The sequence below is a fragment of the Ranitomeya imitator genome, chromosome 3, assembly GCF_032444005.1.
Source record: "Ranitomeya imitator isolate aRanImi1 chromosome 3, aRanImi1.pri, whole genome shotgun sequence".
Lineage (NCBI taxonomy): Eukaryota > Metazoa > Chordata > Amphibia > Anura > Dendrobatidae > Ranitomeya > Ranitomeya imitator.
Window position 1 is genome coordinate 784,442,294 of NC_091284.1, and position 16,431 is coordinate 784,458,724.

At 46.0% G+C, this 16,431-nt stretch overlaps 1 protein-coding gene across 1 annotated transcript in view; it reads left to right on the top strand.

Moving 5' to 3' along the window:
- Positions 1-16,431, top strand: part of ATM (ATM serine/threonine kinase) — a 237,502-nt gene that overhangs the window by 136,111 nt on the left and 84,960 nt on the right. Inside the window, exons 31-38 of the mRNA XM_069759148.1 lie at positions 603-767; positions 1,849-1,981; positions 2,062-2,157; positions 6,668-6,839; positions 11,930-12,071; positions 12,743-12,922; positions 14,812-14,989; positions 16,074-16,161. Of these exons, the coding sequence (XP_069615249.1) occupies positions 603-767; positions 1,849-1,981; positions 2,062-2,157; positions 6,668-6,839; positions 11,930-12,071; positions 12,743-12,922; positions 14,812-14,989; positions 16,074-16,161 (1,154 nt within the window). The remainder of the gene's footprint in view (positions 1-602; positions 768-1,848; positions 1,982-2,061; positions 2,158-6,667; positions 6,840-11,929; positions 12,072-12,742; positions 12,923-14,811; positions 14,990-16,073; positions 16,162-16,431) is intronic.

Here is a 16,431-nt window from a genome sequence, read left to right on the forward strand (position 1 = left end):
TACTTTCACAAAGCATTACAATGTCCACATTCACTCCTTTGCGGACGCGGCCCTTGGCAGGCGTATCCTGCAGGCGGCCGTTGCGCATTTGTAGTCAGATGGTACACGGAGTTATTTGGTTGTATTGTTTCCCTCCCAGGGACTGCTTTGGGACGTCCCATGGTCCTGTGTCCCCCAATGAGGCGAAGGAGAAATAGGGATTTTTGTGTGTACTCACCGTAAAATCCTTTTCTCCGAGCCACTCATTGGGGGACACAGCACCCACCCTGGTAGCCTTACGGCTCGTTACCTTTTTTGGTCTTTGACTGTTTGACATGTTATATTCTAATGTTACTTGATATATTGTTGTTATTATCCTACTGCTTTTGCACTGAACTGGGTCTCTGGAAGCCAGCATGAAGGTGTATACTGCAGGGGAGGAGCTAACCTTTTTTTTGTCTCCGCTTAGTGTCAGCCTCCTAGTGACAGCAGCATAACCCATGGTCCTGTGTCCCCCAATGAGTGGCTCGGAGAAAAGGATTTTACGGTGAGTACACACAAAAATCCCTATTTTTGAAGGATGGATTAGTGCAGTGTTTTTTTTTCTCATGTCCATCCTACAGGTGTGCGACTTACTGACATTTTTGGTAATTGAAAGCCAGGATGATGAAAATCTCTACCACACAATTAGACTTCTGGATCCCTTCCCCGACCACCCTTTGTTCAAGAACCTGCGGCAGACACACCAGAAAATCAAATACAGCAAAGGAGCTTTCTCACTGATAGAGGTATCGTTACCAATGTAATAAGGAACCTTTAAGGGAGAGTCAGCTGGTTTTCATGCAGAAAAGACATTCTGCTCTTAGCAACATACATAAAACTGGCTGACCAAATAGGACAAGCAGAGTGTAAAGAAGCCCATGGGAAATTTAACTCCATGCGCATGTAGTCCTTGTCATATGTGAATCACTGCTTCTCCGATGGTCCCCACCAGCCCAGCAGTGATGACTTCCCATGTTTCATTCATTTAACTTCTGCAGCCTTTCACAACCCTCTAATGTCGTGTGCTCTACATGTATGCATCAATTTTTTGCACTTACGTGAATGATGGATGGGATCTTATCATTGCTGGACCGGCAGGCAAGAGGAATGTCTACTTTGAGACCTTCATCTTTTGTATCCTAGAACTGATACTAAAAAGGTAATGATAACAGAGGATTGTCAGGAGTTTCAGCAGCTGAACCAAAAGCTGATTGTGAAGGAGGCTTCCCTGGCCTAATCGTATTTCTCTTTGCTGTCTGTATGTAAAACAGATAGGATTTATGCAAGTGCTAATTATTAGCACTTACGTGAATGAGGGATGGGATCTCATTACTGCCGGACCGACGGGCAAGGGGAATGTCTACCTTGAGACCTTCATCTTTTGTATCCTAGAGCTGTTGTTAAAGAGGTAATGATAGCAGGGGATTGTCAGGAGTTTCAGCAGCTGAACCAAAAGCTGATTGTGAAGGAGGCTTCCCTGGCCTAAGCATATGTCCCTTTGCTGTGTGAATGCAAAACAGATAGGACTTGGACCAATATTAGTTGGTCTAGTGCACTTTTCTTCATAAACCCGACTGCCCTTGTGAAAAAACTACAGCTCAGCATTTTTTTGAGACTTCTCCATAGATCTCAATGGGTTTTTAATTGTGAGTATAAAAAAAGAGATGTCAGAAAGAAAACTGCTGATGACATTCGGAAACGATTGTCTGAATTAGACCTAAATGAAAGCAGCAGTTCCCTTCACTTTTGGCTATAATATGTCTTTAAGATGTTGAAATTTTAGACTTTCTCCAGCTTTGCTCTTGGCAATTTTTTTTTCTTTTATAGGAAGTAAATCATTTTCTGTCTGTGAGTGTCTGCGATTCTCTACCATTAACAAGATTGGAAGGACTAAATGATTTGAGGAAAAAGTTACAGCAGCACAAGGATGAAATGAAAGATATTGTGCGCGACTTCCAAGGTATTGTGTCTACAGTTTGTCTAGAAGAGCATGTAATATGCTGAACCTTGTTCTGTAAAGGGACTTTTCTTTCCACTTAGGAAATCCTCAGAATAATGTCATTCCAAAATTGGTGATGAGTCTTTTAGAATTAAGCAAGAAGGCAGTTGATCTAGACAATGGGAGAGATGTATTAGGTGAGTAATAAATCCGCTCATTGCATTGTCGTTTGGTAAGCCTCATGAAAAAAGCATCATTGTGATATAGAAGTCATAACCATCCTAAAAACAAGAAAAAAAAAATCTCAGATTTTATATTAATTTTTATTTGTTTATTTTTTTAAGCCACTATGTGGTTCCAGAGATGTGGGCATTTTATTACTTTCTAATTTTTTGGGACTTTACTAAAGGGGCGGTGCTCACAGGGTAATTATGCGTATTCCTAAAAATCCTGTGAGCCACACCCACTTGGGAAAGATAATAAAAATTATCACTAAATAAAAATTCTCATATCTCTGGATCCATATGACGACCGAAACAAAAAAATGTGAATACTCAGGAGGGCAGCGGGAATAGAATAAATGCAGAACCTGGAGACTTTTACCTGTTAACGGGTTCTCTTTAAGGCTGCAGTCACATATGTATCAGAAACTCAGTTTTTTTTTCTAGTCCATGTAATAATATTCCCTCATTAAGATCGTCCTAAATCAATGCACACATCCTGTTTAGCATCATGGCTTCCATTGCGAATGTAATATTATTATGTTATTAAAGAATGGTGGATCTGCAATATACCACCACTGAGATATAGGGATGAAAGACACTTATAATACTTTAGTGAGAACCTGTCAACATGATTTTGTACTCTAAAGTAAAGTCATTGTTGTAATACTGATTACATTGATAACTTTAGTGAAGAAATCCACTTTGTTTTAGTTTTCTACTAATTAGATTTTGAGGCACAAGGGCGATTTTGAGGCACTGGGTCTTCTCCTGCTTGTCTGTTATTCCCTGGCTCCACCACCTGCCTCTGGTCTGTGTTTCTCCTGGCCCAACCGCCTGCCTCTGGCCTGTGATTCCCCGGGCCCAACCGCCTGCCTCTGGTCTGTGATTCTCCTGGCCCAACCGCCTGCCTCTGGTCTGTGATTCCCCGGGCCCACCGTCTGCCTCTGGTGTGTGATTCCCCGGGCCCCACCGCCTGCCTCTGGTCTGTGATTCCCCGGGCCCCACCGCCTGCCTCTGGTCTGTGATTCCCCGGGCCCGACCGCCTGCCTCTGGTCTGTGATTCCTTGGCCCCACCACCTGCCTATGGTCTGTGATTCCTCACCCCTCCACTTGCCTCTTGTCAGTGATTCCCCGGGGCCAACCGCCTGCCTCTGGTCTGTGATTCTCCTGCCCCAACCGCCTGCCTCTGGTCTGTGATTCCCCGGGCCCACCGTCTGCCTCTGGTCTGTGATTCCCCGGGCCCCACCGCCTGCCTCTGGTCTGTGATTCCCCGGGCCCCACCGCCTGCCTCTGGTCTGTGATTCCCCGGGCCCGACCGCCTGCCTCTGGTCTGTGATTCCTTGGCCCCACCACCTGCCTATGGTCTGTGATTCCTCACCCCTCCACTTGCCTCTTGTCAGTGATTCCCCGGGGCCAACCGCCTGCCTCTGGTCTGTGATTCCTTGGCCCCACCACCTGCCTATGGTCTGTGATTCCTCACCCCTCCACTTGCCTCTTGTCAGTGATTCCCCGGGGCCAACCGCCTGCCTCTGGTCTGTGATTCCTTGGCCCCACCACCTGCCTCAGGTCTGTGATTCCCCGGCCCCACTGCCTACCTCTGGTCTGTGATTTCTTGGCACCTCTGCCTGCCTCTGGTCTGTGATTCCCCGGGCCCAGCTGCCTGCCTCTGGTCTGTGATTCCTATGCCCCACCACCTGCCTCTGGTCTGTGTTTCTCCGGGCCCAACCGCCTGCCTCTGGTCTGTGATTCCCCGGGCCCCACCACCTGCCTCTGGTCTGTGATTCCTCACCCCTCCACCTGCCTCTGGTTAGTGATTCCCCGGGCCCAACCGCCTGCCTCTTGTCTGTGATTCCTTGGCCCCTCCACCTGCCTCTGGTCTGTGATTCCCTGGCCCCACCATCTTCCTCTTGTCTGTGATTCCTTGGCCCCACCACCTGCCTCTGGTCTGTGATTTCCCAGCCCCACCCCCTGACTCTGGTCTGTGATTTCCCGGCCCCACCGCCTAACTCTGGTCTGTGATTCCCCGGCCCCACCGCCTGACTCTGGTCTGTCATTCGCCGGCCCCACCGCCTTCATCTGGTCTGTGATTTCCCTGCCCCACTGCCTGACTCTGGTCTGTAATTCCCCGGCCCCACCGCCTAACTCTGGTCTGTGATTCCCCGGCCCCACTGCCTGACTGTAGTCTGTGATTCCCCGGCCCCACCGCCTGACTGTAGTCTGTGATTCCCCGGCCCCACCGCCTGACTGTAGTCTGTGATTCCCCGGCCCCACCGCCTGACTCTGGTCTGTGATTCCCCGGCCCCACCGCCTGACTGTAGTCTGTGATTCCCCGGCCCCACCGCCTGACTCTGGTCTGTGATTCCCCGGCCCCACCACCTGACTGTAGTCTGTGATTCCCCGGCCCCACCGCCTGACTCTGGTCTGTGATTTCCCGGCCCCACCGCCTAACTCTGGTCTGTGATTCCCCGGCTCCACCGCCTTCATCTGGTCTGTGATTCCCCGGCCCCACTGCCCGCCTCTGGTCTAGGAATGACAGATCACTGCTGAGATTTCAAACACAGGAGGCCAGTCATGCGCAGACCAGATTCAGACTGAGGGGCCGGGGAATCACAGACAGGGAGAAGACCCTGTGCACTATAAATCTATATAGAAGAAAACTTTAAATGTTGATTAAAGAAGAAATAGTATTCCAGCCATGTCTTTACTTCGCGTTACAAAATCGTGCTGACAGTTTCTCTTTAAAGGGAAACTGTTACCACATTTGACCCATCTCCGCTATTAATATGGGCTTACAGGTTATAGACTGCTGATAAAAGTCCTACTTGTGCATTTCATATCAAATGCCTTGTTGCTGAGAAATCATCTTTTATCATTTCATATAAATTACTTTTTCCAGGCTTTGGGCGAATGGTGCCTGGAGATAACTCCAGTGTGAGGTGTAATGGTCGCTCTCTGCTCTCCTGATCTCACTGCAGAGCTGTGTGTGATTATACCTGACACATCTGCAGGTTGGGTTCAGCTTCCATCTCACAGGCAGACACAGGGCTGTAATTTTGTTGCAACACAGCAAAGCTCAGAGAGAAGCAAAAAAAAAAAGTGTCTGCAAGAAGACAAATGTATTTCTCCTGTTCTGTGTTAGTTACTTGTCTCACACTGGTAACTCCCCTTCATGTAAAACCAGTTCTGGAGGCAGAGTTACCTTCAAGGCACCAACCTAGAAGAGGTCATAAATGTAAAGTGATAAAAGATGATTTCTCCACAGGGCATGTGATATGAGACATACAGGCATCATTCTCCTCAGCAGTCTATAACCTATATGCCCATATTGATTGTTTAGATCGGTAAAATTTGGTGACAGATCTCATTTTTTAACCTTATGTTCCCCTCAATATGTTTCACTGCTAACCTGCATTATCAAGAGGTGGTGGGCATTAATAATCTAATATTCATCTATGGAGCACCACATGGTAGAATGAGTATAAGTTTATCTCTTGTTTCAGTTGATATAGAGATTTATCTATATCTTAAACTAGCAGTGTTATACTGTGATTTATCTCAACTTTCTACCCATTATATAGAAAATAAAATAAATATTGAGAGTCCGCTCTGTGAATGTAATCTAACAAGATATATATATGTCAACGATATACCATCCTTAAAAGTTTAAAGGGAATCTGTCTGCAGTTTTTTGCTATCCTATCTGAGAGCAACATAATGTAGGGGAGGAGACCCTAATTCCAGTGATGTGTCACTTACTGGCCTGATTGCTGTGATTTTGATACAATCACAGTTTTCTCTGCTGCAGATATAGCAGTACTATGAATGCTGAGCTTGGCATAACCCCAGCCACACCACTGATTGGCAGCTTTCTGTGTACACTCTGCATAGGCAGAAAGCTGCAAGTCAATGTGGGGGAAAGGTTAGGCTACTTTCACTCATCAGGTTTTCGCTGTCAGGCTCAATCCGGCTAAATTTAAAAAAAAACGGATCCGGCGAATGTTGCCGCCGGATACGTTTTTTTCCCCATAGACTTGCATTAGTGCCGGATGGCATTGCGTTTCGTCAGTTTTTCGCCGTTTCTGGAAAAAAATACAGATATACAGATCTCATGAATATTGAGAACTACCTGGCAGCATTTCACCACCTTATACATCCAAATTATATTAGAGCTAATTACTATTACACCTAGAGACCAATGTGAAAATTACATGATTGTTGATTGATTGCCTTATTATATAAAAATGCAATTCTCTAAAATACCTTAGAAAGTTACAATAAATATATAAAAAAAAATTCTACAAAGATTATACAATCTGACCATTTGCGTTAATGTGTAAATTACTAGTTACTTCCACATCTGTTAATAGCAACTATTGACTTTATGGATTCTGGAGTCTCATGGTGTCACTATTCCATAAGGTCTCAGTATACTTTTACACTTCATGACGTTGTAACTGTCTGCTGTTTACTCTGTCGTCTCCAGAAGCGGTCGGGAGCTGCCTCGGAGAGCTGGGACCTATTGACTTTTGCACCATAGCCCTGCAGCACAGGAAGGAGCTGCTGTATGGCAGAGCCGGGGGGCTTTTTGAAGACAAGGAGCTTCAGTGTGTACTCATTATCCTGACACTAATAAATAACATCCTGACGGATCAGTGGTGGGTATCCAATACTATATCGCTACCAGTTTTGTGGTGTCAGAATAAATAAGATTATTACTATCTGTGCAGTTACTAAATATGTAGATTATCCTGTGAGAGAGGAAAAGGACTTGAACTCTAGCGCCACCTATTGGAAATGGCAATCCTACAAGTCAATATGGACTGTGTACTGAGCCTTGCCATATGACTTTAGATAAAAGCCAAATTTGCAGACACGGTGTTTCAGAGTATTGCCTCTCATCAGTGCAAAGCATGAGATCTGATTTGGCTATATGAGAGGCTTAAGACTGGGATATAAGGAGTAACATTTCTCCTTGTGGAGAGTGACAGTCCAGGCCTGCCATGTCAGAGTGAGGAGACTTATATGCCATACATGATATTCTGAGAAATTAAATATGCAAATTGCCTCTTCACTGAGGAAGAGGGCTAGAACTCTAGTGCCACACTAGAGTTCTAGTTCTCTCCCTTTCTGAAGAAGCAATTTGCATATATAATTTCCCAGAGGGGCATGCATGGCATATAAGTGTCCTCACTCTGACTTGCCATGCTCTGCTTGTCGCCCTACACGAGGAGAAACGTTACACCTTCTATATTAAACACACATTAATACATGAATATTTAGGTAAATTGTGAAGTAGAAGCATTGATGAATCCGTTTTAATCATCTAACATATAAATGAAAAAAAAAAATATGATGGTTGAGTGCGCAAGCCCTGAGTCTCAATCCTGTATATAATAGGAAAAACGGCAAAGAGAGACAGGTGCACATAGGGTGATCCAGTACATGGTAAAGGGGGCGCTCACCTGACCAGGTTATGAGTGTCACAACCCCATTGTATACCGCTAGAGTATACCGCTGCTGAAGTCACACCTGCGGTGCCGCTAGAGTATACCGCTGCTGAAGTCACACCCGCGGTGCCGCTAGAGTATACCGCTGCTGCAGTCAGACCTGCGGTGCCGGTAAAGTATACCGCTGCTGCAGTCAGACCCGCGGTGCTGGTAGAGTATACCGCTGCTGCAGCCAGACCCGCGGTGCCGGTAAAGTATACCGCTGCTGCAGTCACACCCGCGGTGCCAGTAGAGTATACCGCTGCTGCAGTCACACCCGCGGTGCCAGTAGAGTATACCGCTGCTGCAGTCACACCTGCGGTGCCGCTAGATTATACCGCTACAGGAACACATGGTATACATTTTTTGCAAAAAACGTATCAACCAAATACCCTGTTTTTTACATCTTTTACTAGCACTTGCGGATTACTGCAACATTTTTTCAAACTGAGTGTTTTTGGTTTTACTATTCTCTTTTGTGTCTTCAGGTTTCTTGGTGGTGTGTGAACATGATCATACAGACTTGTTCACTGTGCAAGTAGCCCATGTGTTCCTGTTTCCATAATTGTTCTCTTGTGTCTACAAGACTGGGGAGTTCCACCACTCCTCTTGGGCTATCTGCACAAAAGCTGTTCTACCCTGTATGCACACATGGATTTTTCCTCTCTGAACCCTGTTCACACAGGTTATATACAGATGATCAGGTTTTTAAATACATCAGATAGGGATTGCATACATTAGTTAGGACTGCTCTGATAAGGGTATACCGTGAAGATTGGTAGAGCAGCTTAGTATACATTTTTTGCAAAAAACGTATCAACCAAATACCCTGTTTTTTACATCTTTTACTAGCACTTGCGGATTACTGCAACATGAGTGTTTTTGGTTTTACTATTCTCTTTTGTGTCTTTAGATTATACCGCTGCTGCAGTCACACCCGAGGTGCCGGTAGAGTGTACTGCTGCTGCAGTCACACCCGCGGTGCCAGTAGAGTATACCGCTGCTGCAGTCACACCCACGGTGCCAGTAGAGTATACCGCTGCTGCAGTCACACCTGCGGTGCCGCTAGAGTATACCGCTGCTGCAGTCACACCCGAGGTGCCGGTAGAGTATACTGCTGCTGCAGTCACACCTGCGGTGCCGCTAGAGTATACCGCTGCTGCAGTCACACCCGCGGTGCCGGTAGAGTGTACTGCTGCTGTAGTCACACCCACGGTGCCTGTAGAGTATACCGCTGCTGCAGTCACACCCGCGGTGCCGGTAGAGTATACCGCTGCTGTAGTCACACCCACGGTGCCTGTAGAGTATACCGCTGCTGCAGTCACACCCGCGGTGCCGGTAGAGTATACCGCTGCTGTAGTCACACCCACGGTGCCTGTAGAGTATACCGCTGCTGCAGTCACACCCGCGGTGCCGGTAGAGTATACCGCTGCTGCAGTCACACCCGAGGTGCCGGTAGAGTGTACTGCTGCTGCAGTCACACCCGAGGTGCCGGTAGAGTGTACTGCTGCTGCAGTCACACCCGAGGTGCCGGTTGAGTGTACTGCTGCTGCAGTCACACCCGCGGTGCCGCTAGAGTATACCGCTGCTGCAGTCACACCCGAGGTGCCTGTAGAGTGTACTGCTGCTGTAGTCACACCCACGGTGCCTGTAGAGTATACCGCTGCTGCAGTCACACCCGCGGTGCCGGTAGAGTATACCGCTGCTGTAGTCACACCCACGGTGCCGGTAGAGTATACCGCTGCTGCAGTCACACCCGCGGTGTCGGTAGAGTATACCGCTGCTGCAGTCACACTCGCGGTGTCGGTAGAGTATACCGCTGCTGCAGTCACACCCGCGGTGCCGGTAGAGTATACCGCTGCTGCAGTCACACCCGCGGTGCCGGTAGAGTATACCGCTGCTGTAGTCACACCCACGGTGCCGGTAGAGTATACCGCTGCTGCAGTCACACCCGCGGTGTCGGTAGAGTATACCGCTGCTGCAGTCACACCCCCGGTGTCGGTAGAGTATACCGCTGCTGCAGTCACACCCCCGGTGTCGGTAGAGTATACCGCTGCTGCAGTCACACCCGCGGATAGAAGGAAATCTTCATTTGCAAATATATTGAGGAGCAAATAGAGATGGACCTTTCAGGTTGACCACTGCACTGCTGCTACTACTGGAAAAGCGGTAATTTTTTTCTTTTCTTTCCCTGGGACCCTCTTGAGTTTTTTTCTTTCACTGTGCATGAATATCAATTCCTCTATACGAGATAAACCCGCCACTTTAACATCTTCACCCCAAAGGAAAAATACTGTCCCAGTGGATAACACCAAAGCATGAACAACGGTCTTAATTTCTTTACTACCAAATGCAAAGTCCAGTTATGCGGCATCCAAATCTAATTCATTACCGACTATCACAGATTATTTCAGTACAAAGTCTGCAAAAAGGAAAAATATAGAAGAAATTCAGTAGTCAACTAAAAAGTTTACCCATCGGCGATCATATCGTGATGTTAGTCTGCGATGTAAACAGACCTTTACACTGTGTTCCAAATTATTATGCACAAAGAGTTTAGGAGTGATAAGGTTAGAATTTTTTTGTTTGTCATTTAAACTCATTGATGCTGATGTGTGTCAGGGCTCTTTATATCACTGAAAGCAATTGCAGATACCTGTGCAAATTAGTTTGGCTGGTGTGTCCAAACAAAGGCAAGACTACTTAAGAAGCTGCTCCACATTATTAAGCAGCCTACATTGTTGGCCAAAATGGGAAAGAAAAAGGATGTGTCGGCTGCTCAGAAGCAACAAATTGTGGCGTATTTAGGTCAAGGCATGACTACAATTAACATTGCCAAGACACTTCATCTTGATCATCGCACAATCAAGAAGTATGTAGCTGATTCCCAGCACACACGTGTGCGTGCTGATAAGGAAAAATTGAGGGCTCTTTCCAACAGGCAATTGCGTAAGGTTAAAAGAGCAGCTGCAAAAATGCCTTGTCATAGCAGCAGACAAGTTTTTGAAGCTGCTGGTGCCTCCAACGTCCCCAGAACAACAAGATGCAGGGTCCTTCAGAGGTTTGCAGCTGTGCGTAAGCCATCCTGTCGACCACTTCTATCCACTGCACACAAGCAGAAACGGCTCCAGTGGGCCATCGATACATGAAGACTGACTTCCAAACTGTTTTGTTCACCGATGAGTGCCGGGCAACGCTCGATGGTCCAGATGGATGGAGTGGAGGATGGCTGGTTGATGGACACCCCATGAAAACACGGCTAAGGCGCCAACAAGGAGGAGGTGGAGTAATGTTTTGGGCTGGAATCATGGGGAGAGAGATTGTCGGCCCCTTTATGATGCCTGAAGGGTAAAGATGAACTCCATGATCTATGTGGAGTTTCTAAAACAACACTTCCTGCCACGGTTCAAGAGGAAGAACCGTGCTTTCCGCAGCAAGATCATTTTCATGCATGATAATGCACTGTCTCATGCTGCAAAAAACACATCTGCATCTCTGACTGTTATGGGCATAAAAGAGGACAAACTCATGGTATGGCCACCATCTTCCCCTGACCTCAACCCCATTGAGAACCTCCGGAGCATCATCAAAAGGAGGAGTGTCTATGATGGCGGGAGGCAGTTCACATCTAAGCAACAGCTCTGGGAGGGTATTCTGTCCACATGCAAAACAATTGAAGCCGAAACCATCCAAAAACTGACAAATTCAATGGACGAGAGAGTTCAGAGGCTTCTTTCGAACAAGGGGTCCTATGTGCAAATGTAACATCACCTAGAATAAAGTTTTCACTTGAAAACTGTTTGATTTCATTTTGTAATAAGCTGATAATGCTTATAACTTCACAATTGACCAATTTTTTTGTTCAGAATTAAATAAAAAAGGTTGAAAACTCTGCTGTGCATAATAATTTGGAACATGCATTTTGAGTGTTTATTTTTTTTTTAAAGATACTGTTTTCATAGGCAGTTTGTTCCAAAACATTGCAATTATACTAGAATAGTAGATGACTGGAAAATAACAATGACTGCAATTCAGATAGGCAATTTATAGAAAATTTGAGGAAATATTATTTGCAGAATAATTTGGAGCACAGTGTATTGTGCCTTGATTCTGGAGTACATCACTGACAGTGTCACCAGCTATGTACCCCCAGGGTGTCACACCTTCCCCTCCGTGTATCATGGTGGGAAACACACAATGTAAAATCCACACATAAATGGTTTCGATATCATTTGGGTGTTCTTCTATATTTTGTGTAGCATCCGTGTGCGATCAGCTGCCGCTACTTGTTTGAAGAATATTTTGGCCACAAAAACCGGTTGTCAGTTTTGGGAGATGTATAAGGACAGCGGAGATCCCATGCTTGTGTACCTGCAGCCATTCCGTTCTCCAAAAAGGAAGGTAAGTGAAATATGGCAGCGCTCAGCATCTCCACCTACCAGACACAGACATTAATATTGTAATTTCTGTGCATTCAAAAACAATTAAAAAGACACAACAGAAGACTGAACATTTTCCCTCACCCTCTTCAAGTAAAACTTAAAAGGAGATTGCTAAGGGGTTGTCTGGTTAGGAAAACCAATTTTCAGATATTTTAAAGTGTAGTTTAATTTAGAAAGTCTTCCTTTCAAGAAATTGGTTGGAGAGAGTCAGATTTTTTTTGCTACTGTTGACTCAATATATTGCTGCATTACACAGATATCACATTAAAGGTAACCTGTCATATCATTAAGGGAAGAGTCAGACGAGGATCACATCACAATGCTGGGACTGGCCATCGGCTCTGCCCACCCGAGTATGACAGCTGCATAGAAATACATCCTTGGGTCAGGAGAGCCACCGGCCAGTCCATGCATTGCAATGTGATCCTCATCCGAGTTATACAGCCGCGTGACTCTTCCCTAAAGGTAACCTGCTAATACTGGCACCTCCTTGTTGTGTCTTATAATAACATCCCCCCCGGTTGCAACCCTGCAGACGGATGATGTCAGGGGAGATAAGAATTTGAATTGTCCAAATTTTGGACTGCAGTATGTTGTATTCCAACTGATTGATATTCTTGACCTCATTAGGTCGTTCAGGTAGAAGATATGCATGTAGCAGATGGTTCATTTAACAGCGTGGATGATCACACTTTATGGATCCCTCAAAATGGAAACCATGAGGACTGGATAAAGCACCTGACTTGTACTTTACTTACAAGCGGCGGAGTGAGAAGCGAGGTGGTTCTTCTATTAAAACCGCTGTGTGAGGTGAGTTATTGTGCACTTAGATCTGCTGACAGGAGGCTGCATTTTGTTCACTAATGGAGCTGTCTGAATCATCATCTGCCTGCTGAGCCAAGAATGCTTACATTACTGCTGCTGTGTACTTTCTCTGCTGGGCAGGAGCACTCTGTGACATCCGCTGCTGGGCATGAGTGCTCTGTGACATCCTGTGCTGGGCAGAAGCACCCTGTGATAACCTCTGCCGGGCAGAAGCACCCTGTGACTTTATGCCAGGCAGGAGCGCTCTGTGACATTCTCTGCCAGGCAGAAGTACCCTGTGATAACCTCTGCTGAGCAGAAGCACCCTGTGACTTTAGGCCGGGCAGAAGCACCCTGTGACATCCTCTGCTGGGCAGAAGCACCCGGTGACATCCCCTGCCGGGCAGAAGCACCCTGTAACATCCTCTGCCGGGCAGAATCACCCGGTGACCTCCTCTGCCGGGCAGAAGCACCCTGTAACATCCTCTGCCGGGCAGAAGCACCCTGTGACATCCTCTGCCGGGTAGAAGCACCCTATGACATCCTCTGGCGCGCAGAAGCACCCTGTGACATCCTCTGACGCGCAGAAGCATCCTGTGACATCCTTGTGACAAGGAGCTTGATGCTGTTAGTGCATTTGGCAGGCAGGACTCTTGCTGCAAATGTTGAGAGCACTGAAGTGGATGTTGTACTTAAATGCAGGGGAAAATCGCAGTCAACGATTCTGTTTTTTTACTCTCCATGGCACCTTGCTTTTGTTCACTCTTAATAGAATTAAAGAGACTGTGTTGGCAACACAGAGTGACTGTCCACACCAAGCACAGGCGCTCGGTGCACCTTTGGTGTGGCCAAACATTTAATTGCTCTTTCCCACTTACCATACTTATTTTCTCTGTCTCTGCCTCTCTCTATTTTGATTACCAGCTCTGGTTTTACAGAGTGACAGAAGGGTGGATATATGTGTATGGATAACAAATAGATGGGAAGATGCACTTAAATGTTTGCTGGGTTTGAGTACTCATTCTGTGCTAACCGTCCCTTGAAATAGCAGCCATATATTCTACTTTTTCTGTATTATTATTATTATTATTATTATTATTATTTATATAGCACCATTGATTCCATGGTGCTGTACATGAGAAGGGGTTACATACAAATTACAGATATCTCTTACAGTAAGCAAACTAACAATTACAGACTGATACAGATGGGCGAGGACCCTGCCCTTGCGGGCTTATATTCTACAGAATGGTGGGGATGGAGACAATAGGTTGAGGGTTGTAGGAGCTCTGGCGTTGGTGAGGCGGTAGCTTCGGTAGTGGTGAGGAGGCAGCAAGGTCAGTGCAGGCTGTAGGCTTTCCTGAAGAGATGGGTTTTCAGGTTCCGTCTGAAGGATCCGAATGTGGTTTATAGTAGGATGTGTTGGGGCAGAGAATTCCGAAGGATGAGGGATATTCGGGAGAAGTCCTGGAGGCGGTTGGGTGAGGAGAGGATAAGTGTGGAGGAGAGAAGGAGGTCTTGGGAGGACCCGAGATTACGTGAGGGAAGATATTGGGAGATTAGTTCAGAGATATATGGAGGAGACAGGTTGTGGATGGCTTTGTAGGTCAGTATTCGTAGTTTGAACTGGATACGCTGAGGGAATGGGAGCCAGTGAAGAGATTTGCAGAGGGGGGAAGCGGAGGAGTAGCGAGTAGAGAGATGAATTAGTCGGGCAGCAGAGTTAAGGATGGACTGGAGAGGTGCAAGGGTGTTTGCAGGGAGGACACAGAAAAGGATGTTGCAGTAGTCAAGGCGGGAGATGATGAGGGCATGCACAAGCATTTTAGTAGATTGTCATGTATGTCATGTTTTATATATCGTATGTAATTCTATGTGGTCTCTGATCTTTGTAGGTCAAGGCTGACTTCTGTCAGGCTATGTTGCCTTATCTTATACACAACATCCTACTCAATGACCCCAATGACACATGGAGGACACTTTTATCAAAGCATATTAAGGGATTCTTTGCATCATGCTGCCGTTCTTCCCCGACATCCAGCAGATCGGCCACCCCGGCCAGTTCAGACTCTGGTACATTCTGTGTAATTCTACTGTTTTCTTTTATTCATTTTATCACTGTCAAAATGTTAACACTTCAGTTTATTCTATTTTATCTGTCATGTTCAGCGGCTGTTAAGTAATGGTCAAGTGTCGATGGTCACTAATTATCATCGAAGATGGTGTTTCCCTGGATTTCATATCCGTACAAGTCGTCATAGAAAAACTCTGCATGGGCCACAATTATGCTCTATCTTTTGTACTGGAAGGGTTTCTCCAATAAATGCTTTTTTTTATTCCATAGGTTTGCAGAGGTTACAATGAACAATCACTGCTTTACTTACCCAGCACCTCCTCTCTGGCCCTGCCCCTGGTCTTTGTTGATGGCTGCAGCGCATGTGACCACTGCAACCAATAACTTGTCGCAGCGGTGATGCCGAGGTCCGAGGCACAAGCTCATTGACTCGCTGAAGTAGTCACGTGCCCTGTAATCTGTACTACACCACTGCAGCTGTCAACAAAGACCAGGCGCAGTGGCAGGTAAATAATTCTAAGTATATTTCTATCTTTGCAAGCCCCTGGGCTAAACATATTTCTTGGAAAACCAATCATTTTGATTCCTCTTGCAATATATCAGTTCAGGGAATCTTGTTTTTCTCACTGAAAAGGCTTGTATAACACATCTGATCTTCTTATCCAACACTGAGAGGAGCTGCCATCTTAATAAGACCTGGCAAGATACTTTCCTGGTGTAAGACGAGCTTGCCACAGTAACTGTCCTGGCCGGCACACAGAAGTACCTCTCTTAGCCCAATGTGGAAATGAACAGCTTTACACGGACCTTCACCCTATGATAACTGATATCATTCTCCACTAGGAGAAGCATAAAGCATAAGATGGCAGTGGACTGAGGAGCCCACCATCTTTTGCCCCTACATTACTGATAATATTTTGTATAGACATTGGCTAGCTATGGGCATTGGACAAGGAAGCACTGAGATGCAGGGGTGTTTTGTCATGTAGGCAGCCTTCTAGGTCTGCAGTTTGGCCTTTGTTGATATGTCAGCCCAACCCAATGCTTGGATAGGTAACATATGGTTGTTCATTTCCAAAGCAGAATCTGAAGGCCTGGCCCGGGGAACAGTGAACATTGCATCCAGGAGAACGATGCTCAGCATTGTGGAGTACTTAAGGAAGCAAATGCGGTAAAATATAATTTTGTTTTTTCTTTACAAAATATTTGTGCATTATGAATATATTTGTTTCCTTCCAAAAGGATCCTCCAGGAGAGGCCTGGATGCCTTCCTGGAGCAGAACAATATTGTATCTTACAGTTATTAGGTTCTTTAGAAGGACGTAGATCTGGGGATTTATTCTGACGGAATATAGGCTGAACTGGACGGACAAATGTCTTTTTTTGGCCTTGCTAACTATGTTACTATGCAACAGAGGAGTATTGGCCTGCACTCTATCTT